This window comes from Colletotrichum graminicola, assembly GCF_000149035.1.
Source record: "Colletotrichum graminicola M1.001 genomic scaffold supercont1.48, whole genome shotgun sequence".
NCBI classification, from domain to species: Eukaryota; Fungi; Ascomycota; class Sordariomycetes; order Glomerellales; family Glomerellaceae; genus Colletotrichum; species Colletotrichum graminicola.
In genome coordinates, this window is record NW_007361052.1 from 273,062 (window position 1) to 300,581 (window position 27,520).

At 50.3% G+C, this 27,520-nt stretch overlaps 7 protein-coding genes and 1 non-coding gene across 8 annotated transcripts; 4 read left to right on the forward strand and 4 right to left on the reverse strand.

Moving 5' to 3' along the window:
- Positions 1-6,388: 6,388 nt before the first annotated feature.
- Positions 6,389-7,090, forward strand: GLRG_09422 (uncharacterized protein; the record flags this gene model as incomplete). Its single annotated transcript, XM_008100107.1, has 2 exons — positions 6,389-6,765; positions 6,835-7,090. The coding sequence occupies 2 exons, from the start codon at positions 6,389-6,391 to the stop codon at positions 7,088-7,090; spliced, it is 633 nt and encodes a 210-aa protein (XP_008098298.1).
- A 5,050-nt stretch (positions 7,091-12,140) lies between these two features.
- On the forward strand, positions 12,141-13,102 carry GLRG_09423 (uncharacterized protein; the record flags this gene model as incomplete). Its single annotated transcript, XM_008100108.1, has 2 exons — positions 12,141-12,173; positions 12,239-13,102. The coding sequence occupies 2 exons, from the start codon at positions 12,141-12,143 to the stop codon at positions 13,100-13,102; spliced, it is 897 nt and encodes a 298-aa protein (XP_008098299.1).
- A 1,151-nt stretch (positions 13,103-14,253) lies between these two features.
- On the forward strand, positions 14,254-15,003 carry GLRG_09424 (uncharacterized protein; the record flags this gene model as incomplete). Its single annotated transcript, XM_008100109.1, has 1 exon — positions 14,254-15,003. One exon carries the CDS (start codon positions 14,254-14,256, stop codon positions 15,001-15,003), a length of 750 nt encoding a protein of 249 aa, XP_008098300.1.
- Positions 15,004-16,015: 1,012 nt separating this feature from the next.
- GLRG_09425 (cytochrome P450) lies at positions 16,016-17,915 on the reverse strand (the record flags this gene model as incomplete). Its single annotated transcript, XM_008100110.1, has 2 exons — positions 16,016-16,735; positions 16,809-17,915. 2 exons carry the CDS (start codon positions 17,913-17,915, stop codon positions 16,016-16,018), a joined length of 1,827 nt encoding a protein of 608 aa, XP_008098301.1.
- Positions 17,916-19,216: 1,301 nt separating this feature from the next.
- On the reverse strand, positions 19,217-19,290 carry GLRG_13230. The gene has a single exon. It is a non-coding gene; the product is annotated as a tRNA-Asn (tRNA).
- A 1,308-nt stretch (positions 19,291-20,598) lies between these two features.
- Positions 20,599-21,175, reverse strand: GLRG_09426 (uncharacterized protein; the record flags this gene model as incomplete). Its single annotated transcript, XM_008100111.1, has 2 exons — positions 20,599-20,793; positions 20,870-21,175. The coding sequence occupies 2 exons, from the start codon at positions 21,173-21,175 to the stop codon at positions 20,599-20,601; spliced, it is 501 nt and encodes a 166-aa protein (XP_008098302.1).
- Positions 21,176-23,225: 2,050 nt separating this feature from the next.
- GLRG_09427 (uncharacterized protein) lies at positions 23,226-23,561 on the forward strand (the record flags this gene model as incomplete). The annotated part of the gene is made up of 1 exon (XM_008100112.1): positions 23,226-23,561. One exon carries the CDS (start codon positions 23,226-23,228, stop codon positions 23,559-23,561), a length of 336 nt encoding a protein of 111 aa, XP_008098303.1.
- A 783-nt stretch (positions 23,562-24,344) lies between these two features.
- Positions 24,345-26,465, reverse strand: GLRG_09428 (uncharacterized protein; the record flags this gene model as incomplete). Its single annotated transcript, XM_008100113.1, has 1 exon — positions 24,345-26,465. The coding sequence occupies one exon, from the start codon at positions 26,463-26,465 to the stop codon at positions 24,345-24,347; it is 2,121 nt and encodes a 706-aa protein (XP_008098304.1).
- Positions 26,466-27,520: the final 1,055 nt, after the last annotated feature.

The following is a 27,520-nucleotide window of genomic DNA, read 5'->3' on the forward strand; positions in this document are numbered from 1 at the left end:
TAGAGCTTAATTAGTAAGAAGCTAATAAGTTACTTTAATAAGAGGCTATAAATTACTATTATTAACTACTACGCTACTAAAATAAGCTTTTTAAGAAACTAGTAATTAATAAGTATATATAAAAGAAATAAGTTAATTAATATAATAACCTAATTAATAAGTTAGCTTATATAACCTCTATATATACGCCCTAAGTACTACTATTATTAAGCTAGGATTAAGAGGGCTAAGATTATAAGGACGTAGGGCTTTAATAGGATTACGTAAAGGAGGTATATAAGCAGGAGGCAGAAGCTAAAAAGAAGAATAAGAAGAAGGGCTAACGCTAATTTACTATAAAAGTAGTTATATAAGGGCTAATCCTAAGGATAATTTCTCCCTAAGAGGACTTATAAAGAAGAAATTAGGGGATAATTAGAGCAGGGTAAGGTAATTAGCCTAAAGTAAGGTAGTATATATACTTAATTAGAAGATCTTAATCCTAATTAAGTATAAAGATATAAGTTAGCGTTAATAGGTTTAGAGATAAAGAAGTAAAATTTATTCTTTATACTTATACTTACCTTTTAATTAAACTAAAGCCTTTTTATAATTTACTTTTAATTATAATAATATAAGACGATTAGAAGTAATTACCTACCTAATTAGGGTATAATTATACTTAATCCTATAGTTTAACACTTATAATTAACGTTAATTCTAGATAGATTAAGATAATTTATATACTAATTAGTAAGGAATCTTATATTACTTTTAGTAGTTATAGTGTTTTATATAGTTACTACACTATAAGAGTCCCTTATACCCTACGCGCTTTTAATAATAATAAATCTTATAGTAGCTAGGCCTAGTAGCTATTAAGTTAGGGCTTAGTAGCTAGGTAGTAGTACCTTAAATAGTCTATTAAGAACACTATCTAATATTATATATATAGTAAGTAGTGTTTCTAGTAAATTACTACCTTATAGATTATAAGTAGCTTTACTTTTAGTGCCTTATAATAAAGTTTTACTCTTTATAGCTTTTATAATATAAAGGCTACTAGGTGCTATACTTCTTTATAAAGCTAGTATATTACTATACTAATTATAAAGTTAGATATATTTATCTTAACCTATATAGGTAACTTAGGGTTAAAATACTAAAGGATTAAGGCCTAAGTAAATAAAGTATAAAGCTTATAAAAAGCCCTCTTTACTTTTTATATTATTACTTACTTCCTTACTACCTTAAATATTAGCCTGTTTATTAAAGGTGTATATACCTTAAAGTAGTTTTTAATAAATTACTAGTAGAATCTTATAAACCTTAAGAAAACCTAGATCTCCTTAACGCTAGTAGGGAGTAGCTACTTTACTATTACTTATACTTACTTATACTTTATAGTAATCCCTTTATTAGACACTATAAAACCTAGGAACCTAATAGACTAGGTGTAGAAAACATACTTCTTAGGGTTTATATATAGCCTTATAGTGTCTAACTAGCTTAATACCTACTTAACTACTTCTATATAACTTTTTTTATTTTTTATAAAAATTAAGATTTTATCTAAGTAGATAATATATATCATATCTACTAGCCTAGTAAGGGTATTATTAATATACACCTAGAACGTTACTAGTATATTAACTAGCCTAAATAGTATAATATAATATTTAAAGTGTCTATAGTAAGTATAAAAGACTATCTTTTATTTATTACTTACCTTAATTTTTACTTAGTAATATATATCTTTTAGGTCTAGCTTTATATACTACTTTACTCTTACTAAATAGTTAAAGATCTTACTAATAAGGGGTAGTAGTATATAATTTTTAATAGTTACTTTATTAAGCCCCTTATAGTCTATATAAAGATATAGCTTACCTCTTTTCTTAAGAATAAAGAGGATTAGCGCCCTTACTAGGCTTATAGAGTATTTAATTTAGCTTTTCTTAAGTAACTTATTAATATATATCCTTAATTCCTTTAGTTTTTTCTTAGCTAATAAGTAGATAAAGCTAAATAGTGCTTTTACTTTTAGCTTTAAATTAATTATATATAAGTAGCCTTTATTATCTACTAGCTAGGCTACTAGGCCTATATTAAATATATATACTTATTTCTTATAAGCCTCTAGTAAGGTAGCTTTTATTTTTTTATTTTATTTAGCCTCTACTTTTTTTCCTTAGTTATAATAAGGTATCTTTAGTGCTCTTTTATCCTCTTTATATTATAAGTAGTAGATTATTAGTTAATAAGCTAGAATAGCCCTTAACTTCTTATATACCTTTTTAATTTCTTACTTACTTTAAATAAGTTAGAGGTAGTCTTTTTTTAGTAAGTATATTTAACTAATTATTATTTACTTTATATTTAGTTATACTACTTATCCTTAAGGGATCTTTAAGATAATATTATACCTAGCTATATTACTAACTTAGAAGGTATAGCTTTATGTCCTTAAGACCTTTATATTATTTATAACTTCTATTACTACCTTCTTTATTTTATAGTCTAAGGCCTTACCTCTTTATATACCTTAGAGCGCTAGGCCCCTCTAGCTTACCTCTACTAGTACCTTTATATATAATATCTTTTAGTATAGTATATTTTTATTTATATTAAGATTAATTAGTACTTTTTTTTTTTATATACTACTTATTTTAGTATAAAAATCTACTTTAAAGTAGTAGTATAGTACTTTATTTTAAAAAAGCTTAATACTATTAACCCCTATTAGTACTAAGGTATACTATTTCCCTAAGTGTTATAGTTATTTATACTTATAGTACTTCTTCTTACTATACCTAGCTAACTAGTGCCTAAGCTTCTTATAGTTATAATAAGTAAGTAGTTCTTAAGTCCTTTTTAGCTAAGGTGTTATACTTTTTTTTTTTCTTAACCTCTAGCTTTAATATAGGTATACTTACTAGTATTATAGCTATTAGTATTAAGTATATACTAGTAGCTTTAGTTAAGGGGGCGTCTATAGTTATTAGTTATACTACTACCCCTTAGTAGCTTTTTTTTTAACTTTACTTTAGCTATCCTCTTAATACCTCTCTTATATAGGTCTTAGTAAGTGTCTTTACTTTTTTTACTATATTATTTAACTCTTAGTAAGTAGCTAGTAGCCCCCTAGTAAGTATATAAGTCCTTAGGTCTAAAAGCACTTAGTTTAAAATATAAACTACTTACTACTTTTTTATTTAAAGGTTAAAGTACTCCTCTTTAACTATCTTATACTTATTAATAAATTATTAGTATAACTAGCCTAAAGCTTATTATATAGTGTTTAGTTTTATAGTAGTACTAAAAGCCTATATATTATTATTAGTAATATTTACTTTTAGCTAGTCTTTTATAACTTCTTAAGGTACTTTACTAATTTTACTTTTATAATAAAAACCTATATACTTTCTTTATTTATATATTAAGTTACTTTTTAGTATAATACTAATATATTTTACTTTATTATTATTAGTTATAAACTTATTTTTTACTATATTAAAACGTATTTCTAACTAAAATAAGAATTCTTATAGTTTATTTTAGTTCCCCCCTTTATACCTTAAAGTAAGTAATCTTTTTAAAAGTATATTAGTATAAGGTTACTTAGTCTTTAGTTAGGGATTAGTAGTTATTCTTATCTCTTTTTATATATCTTTTATAAATATACTACTTTAAAAGGCCTTAATTTAATTAATTTTTTTTTTTTTTACTTTTTTTACTTTTTCTTTTAGAAAGGCCTTTAGCTTTTCTTCTAATAGCTTACCTAAGTTAATAGTATACTACTTATCTACTAGTATAAACTTAGTTATATTAGGCGTTAGTTATCTTATTATAGTACTTCTTTATTACTAAGCTATAGTTTAGGATCTAGTAGGCACTATTACTACTTTAGTAGTTAATATACTTAAGAATAAGGAGATATTAAAACGTATTAAAGGTAAGGATAGTATTAAGTAAAGGAGTTAGTAATAAGTGTAGTTAGGGTTTAATTATAATAATTATTCTAATATACCTCCTCTAACCCCTATCTTCTATAGAGTTTTCCCCTTTTGTTGTTCCTTTAGTGACTAGTTTATCTGGTCCTGGTCCTACTCTGGTGCCCCCCTAGGGCCCCGCTCCAGGCACCCGACAAGAATCGCTAAGTTTATGCCGCTGATCATTTTGTTATTTTGAATACAATAGCTAGACAGCAAGTAGTCAGATAACCATTTTCGGTCTGCAGCCTCTGTAATAGGGGTCTTGGCGAATGTTCTTTATATTTCTTCTTGGAGCTATACGGAAGGCACGCGATGAACGACAAACCCGTTGTGAAGGGTGAACTCGCCCCAGCTCCAGTTATTATACCTGGATACTCCTTATCAGAAGCCTCGTATCTAATCACTTTTGAAAGCTTATTGTTATATATCAGCCCCCAGACACCCGCCCTTGTTTCCAGTAAACGCTTCGATAGAGCTAAAAACTCAATGAAATTCCTACGTCAACTTCTGTATAGTCTGTTTATATATTAGTCAGAGGTGCACATTCATGCCATGGCATTGCAAACAGTCTATGGCCTGGTGTGAAATAAAATAAAAAGTGCAGGATTCCCTAAATTCAAGGCTCGTACACTCTCTTTTGGCCTAAAATACAGTTTTTATATTCTCAGGCTGAGTTAGATGTAATAACTGGACATAACGGCAATTAACGACTATCCTCTAACGCGTACAATTACGGGCGGGTTACGAGCAATGATGCAGTTCACGTGCATATTTCATCCGCATTTCCTGCATCCAGAAGCTGCAAATCCACTAAAAGTCTCTGGGAAAAAACATGTAAGGGACTGTAGCGATGAGTGTATTATCCACTTCAATTCCCATGGAAAGGACCCAGAATACTGTTGCTCAACACTCCTCAGCTCAGTAATATATGCCTGTAGTCTGACACTTGGTCTCTTTGGTGGTAGGGCCTACTCCGCGTGCCACGATATCCGTGATGCTTGAAACGAAGAAACTCATAAGGTCGGCATACTTTGCTCGTGACTAGGTTTGCAGGATGCGGTTGGTAACCACCCTTCGAAAGCCAACGCATTCTGGTCGGTTCGGGTTTCAGACTCCGCGCCTCAGACTTGTTATTACAGCGTGGATACTCACACGACAATAGTCGGTCAATACTGCCGCTTCGAGGAGATGGAGAAGCTTTCATGGCAGACTTGACGACAAATGCCATGCGGAGGCCGTGACCTGACGATTTAATACAGAAATGGAGTTCATCGGAATTTTTTCCGGGAGAATGCACAACTTGGGGTCCGATCAAATCACCTCCCCTGATGAAATTGAACGGAGTCTCTCCTGATGGATAACGTGTTGTGAGCGATGCCAGACAGTCTCAGTTTTTCCCGCTTTGCCTCATCGCCAAGACCAAAGCTCCTCCAATAAAGGCGCGGAGGTTTCTCCTACGGAATGCCGAGTGACATACTGTCTTATCAGAGAAACTTGGTAGGGGTGAACAGGCCAAGAAGACTTGCTTCTTGGATTTAGACAGTTCATCGGAAGAGGTGCCTCCCGAGAGATGCCCAGTTGTCCCCAGTCCTAATGAGGCGCAAAAAAAGGCCCGTGTTCTGTAGACGTACGTGCTGGTGCCGTCCGAGGTCAGCCAGCGCCATCACCGCCAACAAGGAATGATGGGTTGGTGAATTGCAAATGATCGTCTGCAGAGCCAAGAGTTTCCCACGTCAGTAGCCTCTGCTGCCTCGACCAGTTTTGGTTTTATTTATTTATTTTATCAAGCATGTGGCCGGTGTATACGGGGAAACTGACGGACAGAGGACTGCCAAGCACGCGCCAAGGGACTTGCCTCGATAACCCACATTGCAGAACGAAACTAAACAAAACGTAGACTCTGCCGCTTGTGGACGGCAACTCCTGCTTCCGTTGCCGAACCCCATGAGATCGGCGGCGTCGCGACCGTGGAGGCCTAGCGACTCTTTCTCGAGAAACTGTACCAAATAGCACGGCGCACTTGCGAGTACTGCGCCAGGACGAACAGGTGCGTGGCGCAATCTTAATTCTCTTGGCCCATTCATCACCCAGTCCGCGGTAATGGCGATGGTGGAGAGACATTTCCAATGCTCCGGTCCTTGGCGGAGCGAACACCTCATCAGATCTTACCAATGCAAATGAGCTCCGGAGGCGTGGTGGAATTGACGGGAGATGAGCGTGCTCACGGCACCCTCTTGATGGCTTCCGGCCCGGACACCGAGCAACCTATATAGAGCTGTAGATTTGCCCGTCTTATTGAAGTCTGGCTCACATCACAACAGCTCATTCCATCTACTCACTCAGTATCTATCACCAAGCATCCTTGTACATCCAACACCCTAGTCGCTCACTACCTCCCCCAAATTTCTTTCACAATGAAATCAGCTTACGCCCCCCTCGTCCTGGCAGCCGTTGCCGCCGCCAGCCCCATCAAGCTCATCGAAGACGTCGCCCACTCCATCGGCCTTTACAACAAGGGAGGTTCCAGTGGCTACCAGGGCGCTTCGGGTCCTTTCTCCTTCACCTCGACCTACGACGTGATTGCCACGCCGGACCAGGTCGTCGATAACAACAACACCTTCACCGGCGGCCTGGCCGGGGCTGTCGGCTATTACAGCTACGGCATCAACTCCTACGAGAATGTCATCTGCTACAACATCACTCTGGTCGGCTTCAGGGGCGAGTACCAGTCCCCAGCTGTGTCGGCCACCCACATCCACCAGGCACAGAAGGGCCTCGCCGGGCCTCCTCGGTAAGTCTAACAGAAGCAACAGAGACGAAACAGATTGTTTGTGTGTGCGTGTGTTAATGTTCGTACCAGTATCGCCTTCCCCAACCCGGTACCTGTCGAGGGTGCCCAGAACGTTCGCCGCAGCATCGGCTGCGTGAGCGGCCCTTTCCGCACCGGCGTCAACGCCACTGGTGTTGACACCGGCACGGGCTTCACTGTACGCCAGATCGAGGAGAACCCCTCGGACTTCTTCACCGACGTCCACTCAAGCCTGGCTGTCCCCGGCGCCGTCCGCGGCCAGCTGAGCGATGGTGTCAACGCGGATTGCGAAGACAAGAAGAACTAGAGAGATCGCGTCAAACCGTTGGGTGACGCTGGCGGCTACTGGTCTGATGCTGCCGGAGGCATTGGAGCCTTCGGCAGCTAGCTAGCGTATGTGGCGATTGGTAGCAATGCGCGGCCGCTTCGTTTGACCATCTATCTCATAATTCTTAATCCCAGCTATCATGTTCTTTTGTTGGAAGTACACAATTCAAGGCAAATATTCATGAGGTGCTATGAAGTCTTTGCGCATGGAAAGAACGCGGCACACGGGTGACCTTTGGCATGGTGCATTGACCTAACAAGTTTGGGCCGGAACAAAGAGCAAGAAAATGCAGACCAGCTGCAATTGTTTAGACCTTCAGCGGATGAATCCAGGGTAACACAAGGAATGTGGGTTGTTCCTTATCAGGAATAATGATGTCTAATTAAAGAAAAGGCAAACATTCTTGGAGACAAGTCCGATGTGCCAAGTACCTGCACTTGATATACCGGATGACAGTTATGATGTCTTACTTTGGGACTGTTGTGAAGAGCTGTGATTGGTTACCCCAAAATCAAAAGCTGAAAAAGTGAGCAGGTTTCTGGCGGCTTTTCTCGTCTAAAATATGTCTAGTGACTGGATTTATGTCGAACCCCCAAGCATGGAGAACATATGGTGTTTCTTGTCAGGATCGGGCCCTGAAGCTATTGCGATCTTTAGCCGGTTTTCGAATAAGGAAGCGCCCTCAACGCGGGTTCAGAAAACGTCCTGTCAATCTCGGTTCTCCAACCCAGTCTATTCGGATTCAATGACGGAGAAGGCGTTTTAGATGTCAAAACGATTCAAGTATGAGAACTTCTCAGATTCTCCCCTACACAGGGAAAATGAAAAGAAAACACGACACGTGTACTTCATTGATCAAGCTTTCGAAGAAATCTGGTTCTTGGCGTTTGATATGGCTGTTTTTTTGTGTAAATGTAGAAGACTGGATAAGACATGATAGAAGTATTGTAGATAGATAGTGCCTTGATTCAGTCACGATCGAAAAAACCATAGACAAGCCACTGCTGTATATGCCTATTTTGTAGTGATACAGGACAAATCTTCAAACCGCAGTGATGACGATGCCGCTGCTGGCCAGCTGTACTGACCTGTTGAGTCCGAATCCAGCTCTTTACACAACCGAGCTTAAACAGATGGCCCCGACCAAGTCTGGGCAGCATTGCCATATTAACATGTCAACTTGACCTCAGATCAACTACAGCCGCCTCAACCTGCTAGTTTTCTACTTGAGAGAAAAGCATATGAGCGTGTATCTTATATTTACACTGTCAAGTATGGTCAATCTCGTTATATAAGCTCTCGGTGAAGCGTATATGATGCAAGCTGTGGATGTTCGGATGTAGTTTGCTCGATATTCGTTAGAAGTTTTCTGGAGTTGGCAGAAGTCATGTACTGCCATAGGTTCATAGATGATACTTGGTTAAGATCGATCGTTCTGTATTTGGTATAGACATGCCGGTTGACTCCGATGGACAAGCCGTCTACTATGCCTCATTCAAGTGCCCGTAAACACCTATGCAAACCATGAAGAGCTAACGACGATGTCTTGGATGCCATAGACATCTAGCTTAAACCACCTTGAAGTTCGAACCAAAAGGCTTTTGACTTCCCACCAACATAGCGAGGAAGAGCCCAATTAAATCTGTGAAAAGGAAGAGGACGAGTGTATAAAGAAATCAAATATGCGTCTGCGCCTATGAGATAACGGGTGTTTATTCGAGGGTGTTCATGCAGGACTCCCATAATACTCGATGATGATGACGGCATCAGGAAATGCCAGGAGAGCATCGTTCGTCCGTGACTCACCGGCCACCTTGCTCTGACGCTCGGCCTTAGTGAAGGACTCTGGTCCCCCTGAGATTGCCTAAGCTCTCCATCCTGTAAAATCAATAAAGTACCGGCGGATTGATATCATGATGATACGACCACAAGAGTATAAATGGTATTGCTTCGCCACTGATGTTCGTGTTAGTGAAGGCGGCACTAAACATCAGAGCCGCATCTTGACCATGTTCACGGCTGTTTGGAGGAAGTGTTGACATCGGCTGGACAAACTAACAACTGGTGCATGTTACAGTTGGAGAGTGCGGTGATCTTTGGATTCTGTTGTCACTTTCGAATCGTGTTTCGGTACTTCCTCTCAGTCCCCAGCCCAGAGATGAATTGTCAGGTCGCCCGGGTGATGGGGATGTGCTTGCTTTCAGGTAACCGTAGACTCGTTATCTTGGGGCGTCTGCAGTTCAATTTGACTCTAAAGTCATGTGTCAGGAAGCTGGAATAGCTTCAGTGTGGCTAGTACCAGTGGCGGCCGCTGCAAATGTGGCGTATCATCTGCACATACCACTTGGGATAGGCATTTCTACCGAACCTCCGGTTAATATGTAGATTCTTGACGGGATAACTACTTTATTCTCAAACGACCAGACTACGGTTCATCACTTCATGTTACATTGCAGGCCATATTGGACAGCTTCATCTCGTATACTTCTTTTCGCAACCTCCGTTTCCGCATCCAGCCATTCAGGCCGTAAGGGGTACAAGGAAGAGATGCACCCGGCTAGGTCATCGAGGCTGATGACATCATAAGCCCGCAGAGCCCGGGGCATCCTTCAACGGGGTCGATTGTCTGCCTGATGGTCAACTATTATGCAATGTCTCTTTCCAGTCTGGTTGTTCAGGGCGTGGTTGTGTTAATATACAGCGAGTGTCGACTATTGCTGTGACGAAACCTGTCGGGTGGTCTCTCACAAACAAATCAATGAAAACGACGTGGAGTCCTTTGACGACATGTTGCGTATAAAGCATCATGGCCGAGAAAGAGAATGTTATCTTGCAGCATGCTCAAGCGGCAGGCGAACCGGCACCTGACATATGGTTTCAAGCGGCATGTCTCGTGGTGTGACCATGGAGGAAGCGTATCGGTGTCAAGAACACTAAGCACAACAAGCCAACGCTGGGTACCATTGATTTGCATACTTGAAGGGAGGCGGGCGACCTTGATGTGGCCAGACCCTTTCTGGCGCTCTCGCCCAAGACGGGCAGAGAGATGGCCTGATGAGGGCACCGAGCACCTAAACCCGGCCTGAATCAAGCCGAATGGGCGCAAGGCCCGGAACGCGAGCTCCAAAGGTAGGTTGCGTTGATTATTGGCATACTCCCTTTCCCGTCCGCCACACGAGAGCTTCAGTACGTAGGGAAAAACAAGGTTCTGGAATTCAGCGATGATATTATTTGGTATACTCCTAGGGAACGCGGTGGCGCTGAGACAGGCACGACGGCACTCGCACCATCCCAGCCGAGCGAGGGACGGTTTGAGGAAAGTGAGAAAGACGAAGGTTCAAGGGCGCAGAAGCAGGCAGCTCGGAGAAGAAAGCGAATGCGAGCTGGGTTAGACATGCTGAACAGGAACCATGACATACGTCTTCTCTCGGCCGGTTACGCACGGTACCTTGAAACCAGACGGGAGTTTCTGTGGTCCGTCCAGCCATAGTGAGTAAGTGAGTGGTGTATGCAAGGTCCGTAGCGTTGATATACGTGGCACACTACGCGGCCGTAAAAAGGTGTAGTGATGAAATTGCCATGGCAGTCTGCGAGGGAAGAGGTCTGTGTCGAGGCATGCTGCGGTTCCAGAGGTCAGGACAGGATAAAGGGAGACGCGATGGTGAGCTGGGACTCAGCAAAGGATGGATCCTTGCAGACACACACACACACACACACACACAAACACAACACACACACAACACACACACATACAGATGGCGTGCAGGGCGGGCGCGGATATCTTTCCGTAAGCGGCGGTCATGGATCCGTATGTTGTGGGCCGAGGTCGACCTGGGTATATATGTAATGTATCGGAAAGAGGGCACACGGGCGATTTGACCAGCATGTTTCCAGTGACATTCAAGCGAGCGGAGCTACGGCCAGTGACAGTCCAAAAGACGGAAAAGTTTTCCACGGGAAGGGACCGTACTGTATGTTACATCACATGCACTGCGTGCTGGGTAGTACGCTACTTGGTGCCTACACCTACATACACCTGGCATACGCAGTATCCGAGCTCCGTATACGGATAGAGAGAGATGGGTTTATCAATGACGCCAACGTGCTTATACGCGCCCGCTAATTCCAAGACACGGCGGCGGTAGCTATTGGCGATTGGATGGGGGTAGCTCCGAGGGAATCCGTCCAACCAGGGCGACATGAAAAGAGAGAGGCCAATGGTGTATTTTGTTCTCAAGGAATTCTGTTCTCAAGGGGTCTGTCTCTCAATGATGGACAGAAAAGGGAGAAACAGGGCTGGGGAACCAATGCATGGTTTGTGAAGTCAGGGGGGGAGAGAGAGAGACAGAAATGTCTCTGCTTCAGCTTTTTCAATTGGGCCCCATCCCGGATCCGACTCCGTAGCTTCTCATTGGTTGATTGGAGGGTATCGGGCCTGATTAGTCATACGCGGACAGATGGTACGTACCCCCGTCATGTCATATGGCCCCACAAATAAGTGGAATGGGAGTGGGTCCCAAACTCTTCTTCTTTTTTTTCTTTTTTTTTACCGTCGTGTTTGTCACCGACACTGACCAACCACGAACATAAATAAAAACAAGACGAAAATAAAAATAAAAATAAAGAGACGAGGAAAAAAAAAAAAGAAAAAAAGAAAAAAAAAGGCCACCCTCCTCCCCCTCCCCGTTTCTATATTTCATCATCCAAACACCGCACCGCACGGCAGGTCTTTACCAACCTGCCTGCCTCTCGCCGCTCACCGAATGTACGACGCGGCGTCCATATCCTCCCGGGATCTTCGGATGGAACAGGCGGCCATCGGTCTTCACAATGTCGTCGGAGCAAGATTATCAGGATCTTTTTGGCCCTCAGGCTAAAAAGGCCAAACGAGGTCGGGTGAGTGATTCTTCTTACTTGTATCTTACCCAAGCTTCTTGTTTGTTCTTTTCCTTGTTTCTTTCTTCCCTGGTTGGAGTGACATGCCAGTCATCCAGCCATTGACTTCTCTCAATCACATCCGATCCGATCCATGTCCATTAATCAATCAGTCAAAAACATATCCGTGTGCATTGATAGCATTCGTTCCTCTTCCGCTTCCCTTTTGCTGACTTCCTACTTGAGCAACAGCTCCAAACCGACAAATCCGCCAACGCGATCCGCATCCGCGACAACCAGCGACGCTCTCGCGCCCGCCACAAAGAGTTCGTCGACGAGCTGCAGCGAAAGGTCCAGGAGTACGAGAAGCGCGGCATCGAGGCCTCGCTGCAGATGCAAAAGGCCGCTCGCGACGTCGCCATCGAGAACTCGCGCCTGCGCGCCCTGCTCGCCAGCCGCGGCGTCTCCAGCGACCAGGTCGACGCCTACCTCCGCTCCTTTGACGACGACCCCAAGAGCTCGTCCGCCATATCCATCAACACCACCCTCGCCCCCATCCTCAACGGGCCCGTCGTCCTCGAGCCCTCGCCCACGCAGTTGCCGCCCCTGCAGGAGCACTTTGGCAAGACCTTCCACCCCGACCAAGCCGCCACCGCCGACAACGCCGACGCCGCCGCCCTCAAGAAGAGAAAATACGGTGATGCCCTGCTGCCGCCGGTGCTCACGCTGACGCCGACCCCCGACGTCCAGCAGAGCTCTGCCCTCGACAGGCTCGCCGTCCTCGCCGACGCTAGTCTTAAACGCTCCTCAACCCAGCCGCCCGCACAGCATTCCAGCACCTCGTCCGAGTCCTCGCGGAGCCCGCATTCCTACGACCGCACGAGCCAGACACCCCCACGCCCTGCCGAACCGCACTGTCACCAACACCAACACCAGCATCTGCCGACCGCCTCCCCCCACGAGATGTCTTGCAACGCCGCCGCCCGAATCATCGCCGACATGCAAGGTAGCAGCGCCGACGACCGCAAGACAAAGATAGCCCTTGGGTGTAGACCTCAGGATGAGGAATGCTTCGTCAAAAACACGTCAATCTTCCGCGTGCTTGACCACCGATGATGATAATGATCATGCTGTCGCATTTTTCTGTCATCCATTCATCCCGGTGGGGCTCGGCGACTCAAAAAGGTTTTTTCTATGATCTGCTTTTCGTCTTCCGGAAGACATGGTCGGAACGTCGGTGGAACACTCGCGCGTCCCCTAATTCCCCACCGCCCCCGCCTGTCTCGCCCGTTCGGCCGTGGTTCATCCCGTCCAGGAAACGAGACGTCGGACGCATCATGTCGAGTTGGCGAGACAAGCCACCAAGACACGCGAACCACCCACCCCCCCCCCCCCCCCCCAGCCATGCCGCCGCAGACGGCCGTTGGCGAGGACGACTGGCATCATCCCGAAGCCCCAAGCGTACACTACCGAGGCCATGGGACAATGGGGCTGGCGCCGCCGCTTGCTTCAGTCCGGAACGCTTCAGCATACGGACCTGGATGGGATCTACACTACCACTTCAAAGCTTGTGCATGCTGATCGGGCAAGAGAGTGTCCCGATCCTCAAGACACCCAAACGTATCTTCCCGACAGGCCCTGTATGCACGCAGACATCGTCATCGATCAACGTTGTTGTCCACTCTTGTCTTCGCGGCCGCTGAAAGCTGCTGGGCATTACCTGCCCGAGCCCCGGTGTATCGGCACGACGCCTCTGTATGACCACCGAACCGAAAGGAACGGACATACCTTCGTCTTGCCCATGGAAGAGGGCCATGTCATGTCGACGCACTGCATGCTGCGTCGTCACGCCGGCGTCGTTGGTGTCCCCGCATGGGTCCAGAGCACGGGTATATATCGGGGAAGCACCACTGCCTGCCCCCGCCCGTTGTCGACCGAGGCTTTATAAGTCGCTGTCTCGAATCCGCACTTTGACCCGGGTGCGCGCCAACATCGGCAGTAATTGTTTGTCTAGCTGTAGAATGGTAATGCAGTAAATGTAAAAAAAGAACCACGAGAACAAACTTGTATCCATATCCGCCCTCACCCTCCTTGTGAAGCCAATCGGACGGACGTCGCCTGTAAACATACCGCCCATCTTCACCTTTCAGCACTGCGACATCCCGCCAAGTCTGCCAGATCCCAGCCTGATGAAACGACCGGCTCTGTATGGCGGCCCCGAAGCAGGCTGGCGGGGGTGACTGCACAGCACAGCCCCGAGACCCCCGATGGTCAACCTGCCCTCGGGTTATGCGCCTCCCGCACATTGTACGAGCCTCGACACTGAGGACCTAGACCGAGAGGCCGCTGTTGTCGTCGCCCGTGCCGGCCAGAGAAGGGGACAGGGCTTGAAAGCCATGTCGCAGGCCAAAAGTCTAGAGCCCATCACCCAGCCGGCGTTGATACCGGAAACCTGGGCTCTGAGTTTGCCTTCCCAGCTCAGCCTGACGGTTCGGCCCCCGTTAGTCGGACAGGCTCTCCCACTCACTCGTGCCGCGGCGCGAGGAGGGCGACCCGACGGCCCAGCACAACGGGCAGAATACCGCCCTCCTGCTGTCTCCACCAACGAACGTCAATCCGACCCCTCTGGTGGGCATGGAAGCCATATGGACGAGAACATCACGACGCCCTCGGAGTCAAATCCCGTCCGGGGACGCGCGGTAGATGCCATACTGGGTGCGACCGCCCTGTCGGCAACTGAGACCAACCCGTTTCTCCAGTCAGGGATCCGGATCAGGAACCCCGTGCTTTCCTCTCTTCGGCCGAAGAACCAAGCCAAGGAACGCCGGGACCGGGTCGAAACAGCGCTCGAACCCCTCTTTGATGCGGCCCCCCTTCATCCTGATGTGCACCGGCGACCCGGAGAAGGCCGTCGTCGTGCCGGTGGCCATCGGCGAGAACGCCGATGCGGTGGACCAGTGGAAAGCCATCCAAAATACCTCACGGAAGTACATATCGCGTTGGAAATCCTGGGTTAGCCCTGCAAGGCTCGAGTTGGTGACTGCGAGTGCAGACGGGCCAAAAGGCCAGCTCGACGCGAAGTCGTTTGTGCTTACGTTGCGTCCGCTTTAGATCCGGATCGTCGGCCCGCATGAATCTCGTGCGGAAGCATTCTGGGGAATATTCGAGCCCGTCGACGTTGCGGCTCGCCTGTCGCTGCTTTCGAAAAGAGGCGAGCGAGGATCAGTCATACATCACAGAGCCCATAGAGTCGGATGAGCGTTTTCAGACCCGATGCTGGCATGACACAAGCAGTGACCGCGTTGAACACTCGGGATTTTGCGGCGATCCCTACAGATTCGAGTGCATCGATCTGAATTGCTACGTACAAGACCAGCGGGACAGACTAGAAGAAATCTCAAAGCTTGAATTGATGCCGACTTGGCCCATGTTCCTCGCAGAACCGAGCTTAGCTTGGGGGAATGGTATTCTCCTGGAGAAATGGCTACACCATTCCAAGTAAGTGCGTTGTGCGCAAGATGCCGGGCGTCGCGTTAACAGTTCGCTCAGGACTATCGCCCTTTGGCAAGATAGGAAAGCCATACACAGCGTGGCGCAGATAGAGTTCACAGGTTTCCGTCTCTCGGAGTGGCCTTACGGGAGACAGAACGTGGTTCCTCGCCCCTCCGTTGTCGGGGGCATCGTCACATTCTGTGGCATCATCTTTGTGGCCCGCGTAATACATGGGGACTGGGGCGTAGCCTATACCGCAGGAGCCTTCTTCGTAGCGTTGGCGGGTGTGTTTTCCACTTGGGCCGCTGGACAGTCGAGCAACCCCGACCGCCGAGTCGTCATTGTCGATCGCTACATCCATCATTCCAGGAGTTGTGTGATGGGACAAGAAGGAACCGTGTTCTTCCACTCGAGAGTCCGATTTCGCGTGTGGCCAGTTGACGACGCAGTCATAATTATCTAGTATCTAACGAACAAGATTGAACCCCCTAGATTCGCGACATTCAGATGCCCATGACCGCATATATCGCCCCCCACTCATTCGTCCTTCATGCCCAGAGCTGACAATCGGACGTAGCAGTCTTTCGGCTTATACGTCAAACCCTCCCGGGCCCCGTACCCGGACAACTCTTCCGGGCAGGGGAGCAGCTCGAAATTCCACACCATCAGGGTCAAGATGATCCTCAGCTCCAGGTACGCCAGCCTCCGCCCAAAGCAGCCGCGGGTTCCCAGACCGAACGCGAGCTGGGGCCCGGCCTGCTGGTCGAACTCGGCGACGGCGCCGGCGCCGGCGCCGGCCGGCGGCTCGACGAGCCACCGCTCCGGCCTGAACCGCGAGATATCAGCGTCGTCCCACGCCCGCGCCTTGGCGGCCCGGCTGCTCTCGCTGCGCGTCGCCTCGTCGACCGGCAACGCCGGCTTCAACATACTGGGCCCCCGGTTCAGGCACATGACCACCGTGCCCTTGGGGATGCGGCGGCCCAGCAGCTCCGTGTCGCAGAGGGCCTCGCGGTCGAGCAGCGGCGCGGCGCCGCCGCAGCGGAGTATCTCTTCCATGGCGGCGTCGAGGTAGGGGATCTTGGTCCCCGAGATCTCTCGCACGGTCGGGCTGCGCTTCTCGGCCAGCGCCTCCGGGAGCGCGGACCGGAGGGCGGAGCGCAGCGTCGTCTGCGTCTCGGGGTGGTCGGCCAAGAGCTTGACGCCCCAGCACATGGTCGTGCTCGTGGTGTCGTGGCCCGCGACGACGACGCCAAAGACCTTTTTGAGTGACAAAAACGTCAGCACATGACCTGTTTTAGTATACCGAAGGGGGGGGGGGGGGATGTCTTACCTCGTCAACCATCGTCTCGGAGAAGAAGTCGGGCTGTCGGCCCTCGTTCTCCGCCAGCTTCCTCTCCCGCAGGACGACGAGCTCCACCGCCGAGAGGGCCTTGGACTCCTCGTTGCCGACCTTCTGCAGCCTCCTGAGCGCCTTGGCGATCTCCTCGCGTACGTACGCCTGCTTGATGCGGAAGGTCCGGCGCATGGCGGGCAGCTTCTCGAGGAGCCACCACTTGATCCGCGGGATCGGTGAGCCCTGCAGCTGCTCGATCGAGGTGGCCACGTCGAGCGTCGCCTGGAGCGTCTCGTCGCACTTCCCCTCGGGGAAGTCCACGGGCCCGTTGCCGCCGTCGGCCCGGTCCCGGAGACGCGCGACGTCGTCGTCGGCCAGCCCCCCGACGAGTTCCATGGTCGGGCGGATGGCGCTGCTGGGGAAGCCGGCGCCAAAGACAAAGGACATGACGGCGTCGAGGGCGCCGTAGTAGATATCCGTCTCGGCGGAGAAGGGTCGGCCGTCGGCGATGCTCGCCTTGTCGTTCCACAGCTTGATGAGGCGCATGACGCCCGCGTAGACGGTCGGCGCGGCCACCTCGTTGAGGAACTGCGGCGACATGAGGTCCTGCAGGAGCCGGCGGTGCTGTTTCCACTCGGGCCCCGTCTTCATGATGATGTGGTGCTTGGGGCCGGCGCCCTCGAGCAGGTCGGCGACGAGGGAGGACCGGTCAAAGTCCTTGCGCCGCATGAGCATGTCCTGGGCCTCGCGGAAGTCGGTCAGGACCACGATCGGCTTGCCCAGCGGGCGGATCAGGACCTGGAACAGCGGCGACCCCAGCTTGGACGCCTGCTCGAGGAGCCAGAGGTTGAACTCGCCGGTACGGCCGATGCCTTCCAGGAGCGAGGGGATGTCTCCTAGGATGTGCTTCGCGGCCGCGGCGTTGTGAGGAATGCCGGGGATCGGTTTGGGCAGAGCCCACCTGTAGAGGCCGTAGAGCAGGAGGCCTGCCACGGCGACGAGGAGAGCATGGGACGGCGAGATGAGATTCGCGCCGAAAGCCCCGTCGTTGCCGCCACCGCCGCCGCCGCCGAGAGTCCGACCTGGTAGTGCCGTGCTCAACATCCTGATCGATCTTGATTGAGCTGTCTCTTTCTCTCCGGCGAGGGGATTGGATGTAAATGACGTCAAACCGACGATTCAGAAACTTTGCCTGCTCTCCGGAAGACGGGAAGATTCTTATAACATCGAAGCTCGAGCGTGCCAAGGAGGCAACGGAGAAAGATGCGGGCTATTGGAATTCCCCACGTCCGCCTGTCCAGTAATACTAATACGCCCGTTAAATAATTCCCCTCATAGCTACAAAGAAAGAAAGAAATAAAAGGCTTTATGATGACGGCGTTTCGAGAGGCGGCGTGGGTCATGAGCGGTAGTGTACCACGGGCGCGTGTCCGAAGCCGAAGGGCCAAAGAAAATACGGTAGTAAAGGAATAAAAAAACCCCGTTATCAGATGGATCCTCTGCGAACATGTTACCCAACGCGGAAATCGAATCGCAGGGCGTAACCCGGATTGGGGTTGCAAGTAAGGATTGCCCCCGTATGACAGAGCCCACACCTCCCCGCGGCATAACAATCCCCCCCCTCTTCCCTTTCCCCCCGACCAGCTCTAGACTGGTTTTTATTGCTTTCTTTTTTGTCTTCTCTTCAGCCTGTGGAATGCCTATTGTCGTACACCACACGTTTGGTTGGGCTTTGTCCGCGCATGAGCGTGCGAGGAGGCGCGCGCCAGAGGGTCTGTCTCACTTACAGTGAGCTGTTGTTGACAAGGGGACCGGATGCGTGCAACCTCATGATTCATGTCGTGGAAGTGCCCAAAGCTCTAAACATGTGGAGGGAGAGTGGCGCGGACTGCTTCGAACGCAACCAATGATGCAACAAAGCGATGGAGAGACCACGTACGATGTTGGTATCTTCCAGGGCGATATACCCGGACGGCTGGAGGCATTGGGAAGCTCGAGATCTCCCCTCCTCCCCCTCTCCTAAGCGACGACACTAACCCCACCACATGTCTAAGAGCCTCCATGTGGCAAGCAGGTTGAGATGATTGGGTCTCGACGGCCTCCCGAAAAGTTAAGGAAGCGGTCAGGCCAGGCTAGATCAGCTGCTGCCTTGGATAACTACTCCCACAGTAGCCTACTACACTGGTGGTAAATAAGCATGTGGCGGCGGCTAGTACAAGTTCGTCCGGCCAAGTATATCACGATGGGACCCAAGCGGTATCGGCTGACCATGGCTAGGTACCAGGGTTATCAAACTCAAAAGGAACAAGACTAGACTTGGTCACCCCGATTCGTCGACATGAATAAGAAAGGAAAAAGAAAAGAAAATCAAAAGTGATTCCTCGGTGGGATTTAACCACTTGTTCCTCCCCGAGGTGGGCTCGAACCACCAACCTCCAGATTAACAGTCTGACGCGCTAGCCAATTGTGCCATCGGGGATGAGCTCGATGGAGAGCTGAGAGGATGTTGTTGGGTTCGGGAGGCTTCCGGGCAGATTATCAAAGCCCGGCCTATCCCGGTTTTATTCTCCGTGGGTGGGTTTCTTATTTGTGTGCCGAAAACCCTCCCCAGGTTGTGGTTTCAGACTGGCGTATAAGTGGGTGCAATTAAGGCCATGCGCACGGCCTTGCAGACCATCTAACGTCAAGGACGAATCGAGTCCAGTAGCCAACGACAAGTTGATACGGAGCCGGCATTGGGTCCGCCAAGGAAAGGGAATTCACACGGCCGGAGATGCGAGCAGAGAGAGTTGCCGGGAGTGATTCGTAATGATGCTCATTGGGCCGCAGAGTTGTTGTTCCGATCTCCGGGATGACAATTTCGGTTGATAATGCACCTGAGAGAGCTCATGACGACAAGGGTCCGTCCGCTGACCTACGGCACTGTGTACCACGAGATGACCTTCGCCATATAGTTTAGAGCCAAACATGAACGGGTCAATGTTCGCTACGATGGCATAAAGAGTGCTTGGTGTGACCGGAATGAATACCATGGGCGTTGACCCAGAGCGTTGTCACAAGTCATTATCTTGTACATCGTTCCCACCCGCTCCAACCAGGGGTCTCGCCTACTCTCCGCCTTTCTCCTTGGCCACATGGAGCTTTGATAGGCAGAATCATGTGTTTAAAGGAAAAGAGGTGTTTTTAAAGATGGTTTGTGTTTTACCAGCTTGCGTAAATGGAGTCTGGAACAAGTAGATCGACTGGATATCAGAACCTTTTTATCCCAAAGCGTACTGGGTCTACGTCGAATAGCTCCTCTTAATCCAACCCATCAAGAATTCGGTTCAATGAAAACGTTATTAATTAGATAAAAAAAGTGCTATTGATCTGCACGGGGTGCATCCATGCAAGACATCATACTGCAAGTTGTCAATCATAGCATGGCGCGGTGCACGGTAGCGGTCTTGAGCGCAAAGACAATGGTACGCTTCGCAATAGCATAGCAGGCGGAGCAAACAAGAACTCTTTGAAACGGTATTTTCTTCTCTCTCCTCTTAGGTTATTAGAGTGTACTGATTCGTACTCATACATCCCCAATAATTATAATAGACAGCACTTGGTCGGATCATCTGAGCCGGCACGCAGCGTCTTTTCCTCTCGTGAATATCTCATAATCGACATCTTTCCCCTCTTTTTTCCGGAAAAGGAAAAACAAAAACCAGAAAATCCCTTCCCTAGCTAGGAACTGCGAGACAGTCCTACTCCATATACCCCCCGTCGTCTGGATTACGCCGTGATAGACAAATTATGCGGTGGTGGCGTCGAACTTGAGGGCGGTGCAGGCGTTACCAGCCTCAGCCGTGTCCAGCTTGATGTTGTTGTCGAGCTTCTTCTGCTCGGTGGCCAGCTTAGAGGCGACGTTGTCGCCCTGGGCCTGCTGAGCCTGCAGCTTCAGCACGGTGGCGGTGAGCTTGAGGACCTTGTTCTTGATCTTGCCGCACTGTTTGTTTTGGATCGAGTTAGCCAACCGCTTCGAATAGAAAAGTGTCTGGGGGAAAAGCACGGGCGCCACGAACCTGAAGAGCGTCGGCCGCATTGCCGGTGGCGGCCTTGATGGCGGGGTTGAAGGCCTCCGTCTCGGCGTCGTTGGCGATCTGGTTGACGCTGTTGAGGAATTTGATGTCGGCCTTGCTGACCTTGGTCAGGTCGGTGGGGAGGCCGGAGAGCTTCTGGAGGGCCTCCTGCTTCGCATTGCCGGCGACGCCGCCGCTGATGGAGAGCTCGTCGTAGGTCTGGGTGGAGAAGACGTTGTTCTGACGGGCGGCAAGGGGCGCGGCGGCAGCGAGGGTGGCGAAGCCGACGGCGATGAGAGAGAACTTCATGTTGGCGGTTAGGAAGGGGGTGGTTATATCGAAGGCGTGGGAAAGAAGTAGTCGATGATGCGGACACGAAAGGAGGGACACTGACCCGGATGAATCGAAAAGAGTGACCAAGTCGCGTTGGAAGAGACAAGACAGCACAGCTGCTTGTAGAAGAGAATGAAAGAAACGAAGGTTGTAATGATTGTGCGGGCGTGACAAGGAGAGGGGAGAATAACCGGAATCAAGAGGTAGATCGAGAGTGATCTTTATAGGTTATTTCAGACGATCTGCCATCCCTTTCACGATAGCCAAAATAGCCCAGGCTTACATGGTCCATCCCACAGGCATTGTCCAACATGGGATGACATGGGGCCACGAGCCGATCAATTGAGACGTCCCCCCTTGCGAACTTTTCGATTCGGGGCCCAGAATACAGCCCTGCGCGTGTATTCTCGCTCTCTAAAGGACAAGAGACCCTAGGTTGGAGCTCCCAAGGCAAGGACGGGATGAAGCTGCCAAGGCGTTGCAAGTGCGGGAGCACGGCCGGATCGGGAAGCCAGCCAACGACCTCAACTGTCCTGGGGGCGACGGAGAGGGGCGTTACGACTTTGAGGCTCGCGTGGCTCCTTGTAGACAACCGGATACGTGAACAACTGATGAGAAGGGGACAAGATGGGTCCTGGGTTGAGACGGAGGGGAGGAGATGGACGGCGGGAGGAGAGCAGACCTCATGCTGGTCAGCGCGTTAAAGATAATATCTCTCCCTATCACTGACAGGCTGTCAGTATCATGGTGGCCCAGAGTTTCGGCTCTCTCTGTGCTCGACTACGGACTCTGTGACCCCTGGACAGGGCGGGTTCGCACCTAACAGAATCAATGACGGGGGGACAACGACAACACTGGCGGTTTCACGAACCCCTGCGTCTTACTGCCAAGCTTAACTTTCAGACGTGGGAGAGGAGAAAGGTGGACCGGCACCAGTCTCCACTGGGCCCCTCAGTCATGCTTCTCTCTCTTTTTCCCATGAGGGAGATGACGATGAATGGCCGGAGGACTCTTGTACGCTGTAATGGATTAGATTGGTGCACGGCCGATGCAGACGATGATGTACCCGAGTGCATCCCACCACCGTTCTGGATGTTCCTGAGTCGGTGATCATATGGCGATCCCAAACACGGTAACAAAAGCCAACCAATATCAGGTGCCTACTTGTGCAGTCTCCTCTCTCTCTCTCTCTCGCAGTGGCTCCTGCAATTGCGAGCCCATCCTATCTCTTTTCATCCGTAGCGAGGCACTTCTTTTGACATTGGCTGACAAGTGTCGCTTGACTCTCACTGAACCCCCAACGTGATGCGGCAGATGTGCTCGGCATAAACTACCCATTCCAGTGCCCATACGGAAACGAACCCTTCTGAAGGCTACCGGCCGTCTACCTCTCGAGCAACAGGCATGAGGATTGCTCTCGTCCGGTAATTAGCGCCCGTCGCTACCGACAGGAAGGAAAGAGAGCGGATCTGAGGGGCACTACAGTGGGTGTAGCATCCCGAACATGCTTTCGCGACGCCACGCTAACGAAATAAGCACCGGCTCTGTAGCCGCTACTGTGGGTAAGTGGTTGCTTGTTCGCCGCCCCTAGGTGCCATCCAAGAGAGAGGTCCGGTCAACCTCGACCAGGGGGGTCTGAAACGGAAGCCCGTCACCCCTATCCCTCTGAGAACCATACGTGATGTATCTCTGGGGCCCAGTGGGGAGAATAATATCTGCTCTTCTCGATTCCGCGTTCCCGTCGTCCATGCTAATAATGACTATTTGGAGACGCTAGCTAGGCGCAGAAAAGCTGTACGAACCGCATATAGCCCCTTTGGAAGAAGCGACGAACTCTAGGGGCACGAAACACGGGCTCGCGTGGACGGATTGGATCATTGAAAGAATCCATCAATAGCATTGCGGGTCTAGTTCCCATGGCCTCCTGAGTCGCGTCGCTTGCCATTTCCCAACCGTTCTCCCTTCACTGAGCTCAGTCGATATCATATAGGGTGCCCAAGTCGTGACCTCGTCACACATAAATAACATGACTTGCTCTGCTGCTGCCGCTGGCTTCGGAGCCGCTGCCATTTACGGCGCGCTTGCAAACTCGATTGCTATCCGCAGATGTAGTCGCCGCCGTGATGAAGGATGCATGAATGATCTCTCCGGCGCGGGTGGAGCGCGGCGGCATCCACATGGTCGACTGGGCCGCGACCTGGCCCACGGCGGCGGCGGCGGCGGCGGCGGCGACGGCGGCGAAGAGGGAGGTGAGCGCCGGGAAAATCACGCCAGGTTAAGATTCGGAGGGGTGGGCCGATATGCTCCTCGGCTTGCGAAACTTCTGCGCAGAAGCCCCAGCACTTTTCCCTTGCGGATATAAGTGTCTGGTCTCTCAACAGGCATGGTCCTCCTGGAATGCGGCCGATGATGAGGTTTGAACCGCCGATTCAAGCATGGGGGCCTCTTGCTCCACCGTCTGCTGCCTATGAGAAAGAACGATGCTTACGGGATAACTGGACCGATTCTGCATGACGGTCCGCGGTTGTTATGGGTAAATGGCCACGGTGATGGACGGGAATGGCCAAGCCTTCTAGCTCAACCTGGCTGTGTAGTTGCCCGGCATTGGCAGTGTGGCCATCCTCGGTATCCCAGTTCGCCCTCCTAGTGTGCTCTTTGTGAATTTGCCAAGCCAACCATATCTTCATTATCTCATCTGTTTGGTCAATCTGTGAGGTGCAGTCTCATCAAGGCTTCGCCACGACAATCTATTGGATCGGGGATTTGAAGTCTGACTGCAGATACTTTAGCCAACCGAATGGAAGTATGTATTAAGCTAACTGGTCCTCTAAGTTCTAACTACACGTCAAGCACAGATGTCGAGCTCTTTTTGTCTCAAACAATGACTATGGTCACTACAGGCTCCCTACGTGAAATTTGGCCTATAGTGTTTGGGTGTGGGCAACATTCAGCCAGCCGAGGGGATACGTCTTCTGAATCGAGTTTCTCGTTTGCTGTTGTCTAGCATGCCACTGCGCCAAAGCCGGACCGTATGCGCGGTCAGCGAGGGAATTTCTTAGAAGAGGTCACATTGGGGAAATATGATGCTGGAAAGCATATTCATCATGAATATTAAGGAAGATAGGGGACACTTCTGCCGCTGTCATTATTTGAGAGTTACTCGTACCCTTCCGCTTCTCTTAGACTGGCTGATGAGAACAAAATTGTCCGCACATCTCAATTCATCCGCGATATGCCCATCGCTCGAACTCGTCGCACCCTCCAAGATCCACGCCGTCTCGTCGGACACAACCTGCGCGACGGCCTGCCAGTAGTTCCCCTGACTGGAATGCCGGCTCTGCACCATGAACACCAGCACCACGGCCAGGCCGCACGCCATGTTCAGCGCCACGACGCCCAAGACGATGAGCAGGCCCCGGAAGCCCTGGGGCGTCAGCACCCGCACTGACGGGGTCATGGTCGCGTTATCCCCGACGTCGAACTGCGGCATGGCCTCCTGGATGATGGACCCCGACAGGGCCGTCAGCGTCGACTGCATCGCGACGCCGGGACGGTTGGTCGCGTTGAGGATGTCGGCGAAGATGGCCTGGTACTCCACGTGCGGCTTGACGTCGGATATGCCGCTTCCCTGGGGGTCCATGAAGATGGAGATGTTATTGGTGCGTGGGGAGTTGTACAAGTCGTTGATGAGCTTGTTTGTGAGGTACTGCGTCGCGTTAAGGTGGCGCGGGTTCCTGGTCGATACGACCGAAAAGATGCCACGGTCCGTCGCGTTTGTGTTATAAGACCCGATGCCCATGAGCCGTTGCACCCCTGTGGTGTTCCACGCCATCGCCCCTGCGTTCCACGAGACTTGTGCTCCGCCCAGGTCCTTCTCGCTCGAGAGCTCGGCTTCGGCATAGTTGAATGCCAGCTGTTGGAAACAGATCGACATGTCCAGCCTCAGCACCCCCTTTTCGAGCCTTTCTCCCTCCGGTGTGCGTCCGCCTATCGCTCGCTCCCATGTGATCCATTCGCCGTCGGTTGCCGAGATGTTGCGAAGCCCAAAGTTGCCCACGAGGAATCGGCCGCCGGGCCCTCTCCATAGGTCATACGTGCCGTTGTTCCTGAAGAAGAGGAATACCTGGGAGTAGGCGGTCACGGGTTCGTCGGAGATGGTATGGTTCTGCGCGCTGGGCCGCGCGTTGGTGCCGTTGGGGACGCACAGGCTGTCTGCGAGACCCTGTCTTGCCTGTGCCTGGGTAAACTGGAACTGCGGGATGGTGCAATTGAAGCTGGAGGGAAAGCAGCTCCCCTCTTCGCAGTTTGGCGGCAGTGGCAAGCCCGCTTCGCGAAACATGGTGCTATAGGACAAGTTGCCATTCACTTGTAGGAAAAAGGGTACCGTGTCTGAAAACGGCGGCGGCATACGCACCGAGAGGGCAGCGGAGACCGAAGGGCGCATGCATACGAAGCGCGATTCGAAGCCATATGTGCCACCGTCGTACTGGCGGAGTGTAGACAGTTTCGCGATCGGGACGGGGAGAAAGGTTCTACGAACAGCTTTGGTATCGCTGACACCGAGCTGGTTCGGCTGCGCATCTGCTGCCAGAGGGCCCTCACCAAAAGGCATGTAAGATGCCGGCCGGAGGGGCCAATTGTTCATTTGGCGGTTCAGCGAGATCACTTCGGGACTCATATATGCTTGGAGAGTCGCGTTCGTCGCGTCCTCAATGAGAGAGGAGACAGCCAAGTCGGAAACGAGGAATGTTGAAGAGAACTGAATAGTAAAGGTGGTGAGGAGCAGCAGCACGACCAGCCCAACCTGTAGGCACGACTTCCGTGCTGATGTGGCGAGCAGCCATGCCAACCTCAGGGGCCCGTCGTTGATGCATCGGATAATGGACATCTCGGCGACTCGGGAGAGGGGGACCCCGTGTCTCTCTAGTACAACACCTGCGATGAGACTGGTGTAGATGGAGGCTTGTGCGGTAATGGCAACGCGTAGGAGGACCGTCAACAAGGTGATGGCTTGCGTGACATACTCTCTGAGCATGATCCATCTCCAAAGCACAGCCGCGCCTCTTCCGTCGTCGGGGCCTTCGGCCGACCATAGAAAGAGGAGGAATCCCAGGATGCCGAGGACGAGCGCCGTCCCGCCTCCGACCGTTGCCAGGCCGAGGAAGCCGAGGCCATGCTGGAGGCGATCGACATAGCTTGGCGAACGAGCCTTCTCGATGTCGATTTCCGGTTGTAGCGGAGGCTTAGATGATTTGAAAATCGTCATTCTCGGGAGTGAATGCGGCTGCGAAGCCGGATCACTAGTGAATGATGGGACGCAAAAGCAACACGCAACAACGGGGGGTGTCGGCAGCGGCACAGCAAAGACATGGTACGCCCGACTGCCTGGCCGCGTTATGAGACAACTCTCAACGGCGCATCGTTGTATTTAAGGTTAAAAGAAACTCTTCTCAAGGCCTGTGGCTCTCGGTGAGATCTCCAGTTCCGTCCGCTCGCCCCCCCTCGACGAGCTTCACTTGTCTGCTACCCCCCGCTAAGACGTGCATATTCCCAAACGTTGTCTCCGCAGGTGAAGCTATAGTATGTGTGGTATCGCTGTCTTGACAAATCCGTCTTTGCCCGAATCAAGAGCCTGCCACATTCGGATCCGGGCCTTCGGAGCCCGTCGGATCTCGACTTGAGTTGCAGCGCACGACGGATGGGATGCATGAATATCGAGCGGGAAGATGCACGATCCCGCGCGAAGGGGGTGTTTGGTGGACAGTGCACGGGAACCGAGACAGGGATCCTCCGGCGGACGGCGTCGCAGAAACCAAACGCGAAGTCCTGGATGCTTGTCAAGGTCGAACGCGATAGGTCTCGGTTCATCATTTGTTATTAAGAGGGGTTCGCGACTAATATGGCCGTGCCGACGAGTGATACCAGTTCGCGAAGCTGCGTTGTGGGCATAACTTAACTGACAACGTCCCCCCACATGGCTCGTGCGACTGTGAAAAAAGAAAAACAAGTTTACATTATTCCCAGCACCATGGAGTGGCCCAGTCTGGAATTGATAGGTTAATGGCGCAGGGGTATCGCGGCTAGCTGAGCCTACCGTAACAGCCATAGGAAGGGATTGTGAGTTTATGAAATATATCAGAAGCACACTTTGAACTTGTGGCATCCCTTGAGTTGTGGGGGCCACCAATGAGGGGGAAATGCAGGATTAATTAGGTAGTCCGTCAAAGTGAACTGTAAGTTCCCAAGTCGTCAATACTCCCGCCCATAACTCATTCAATTATGTACCCCCCTGAGACACTTTTTGTAATCAATATCGCAAGT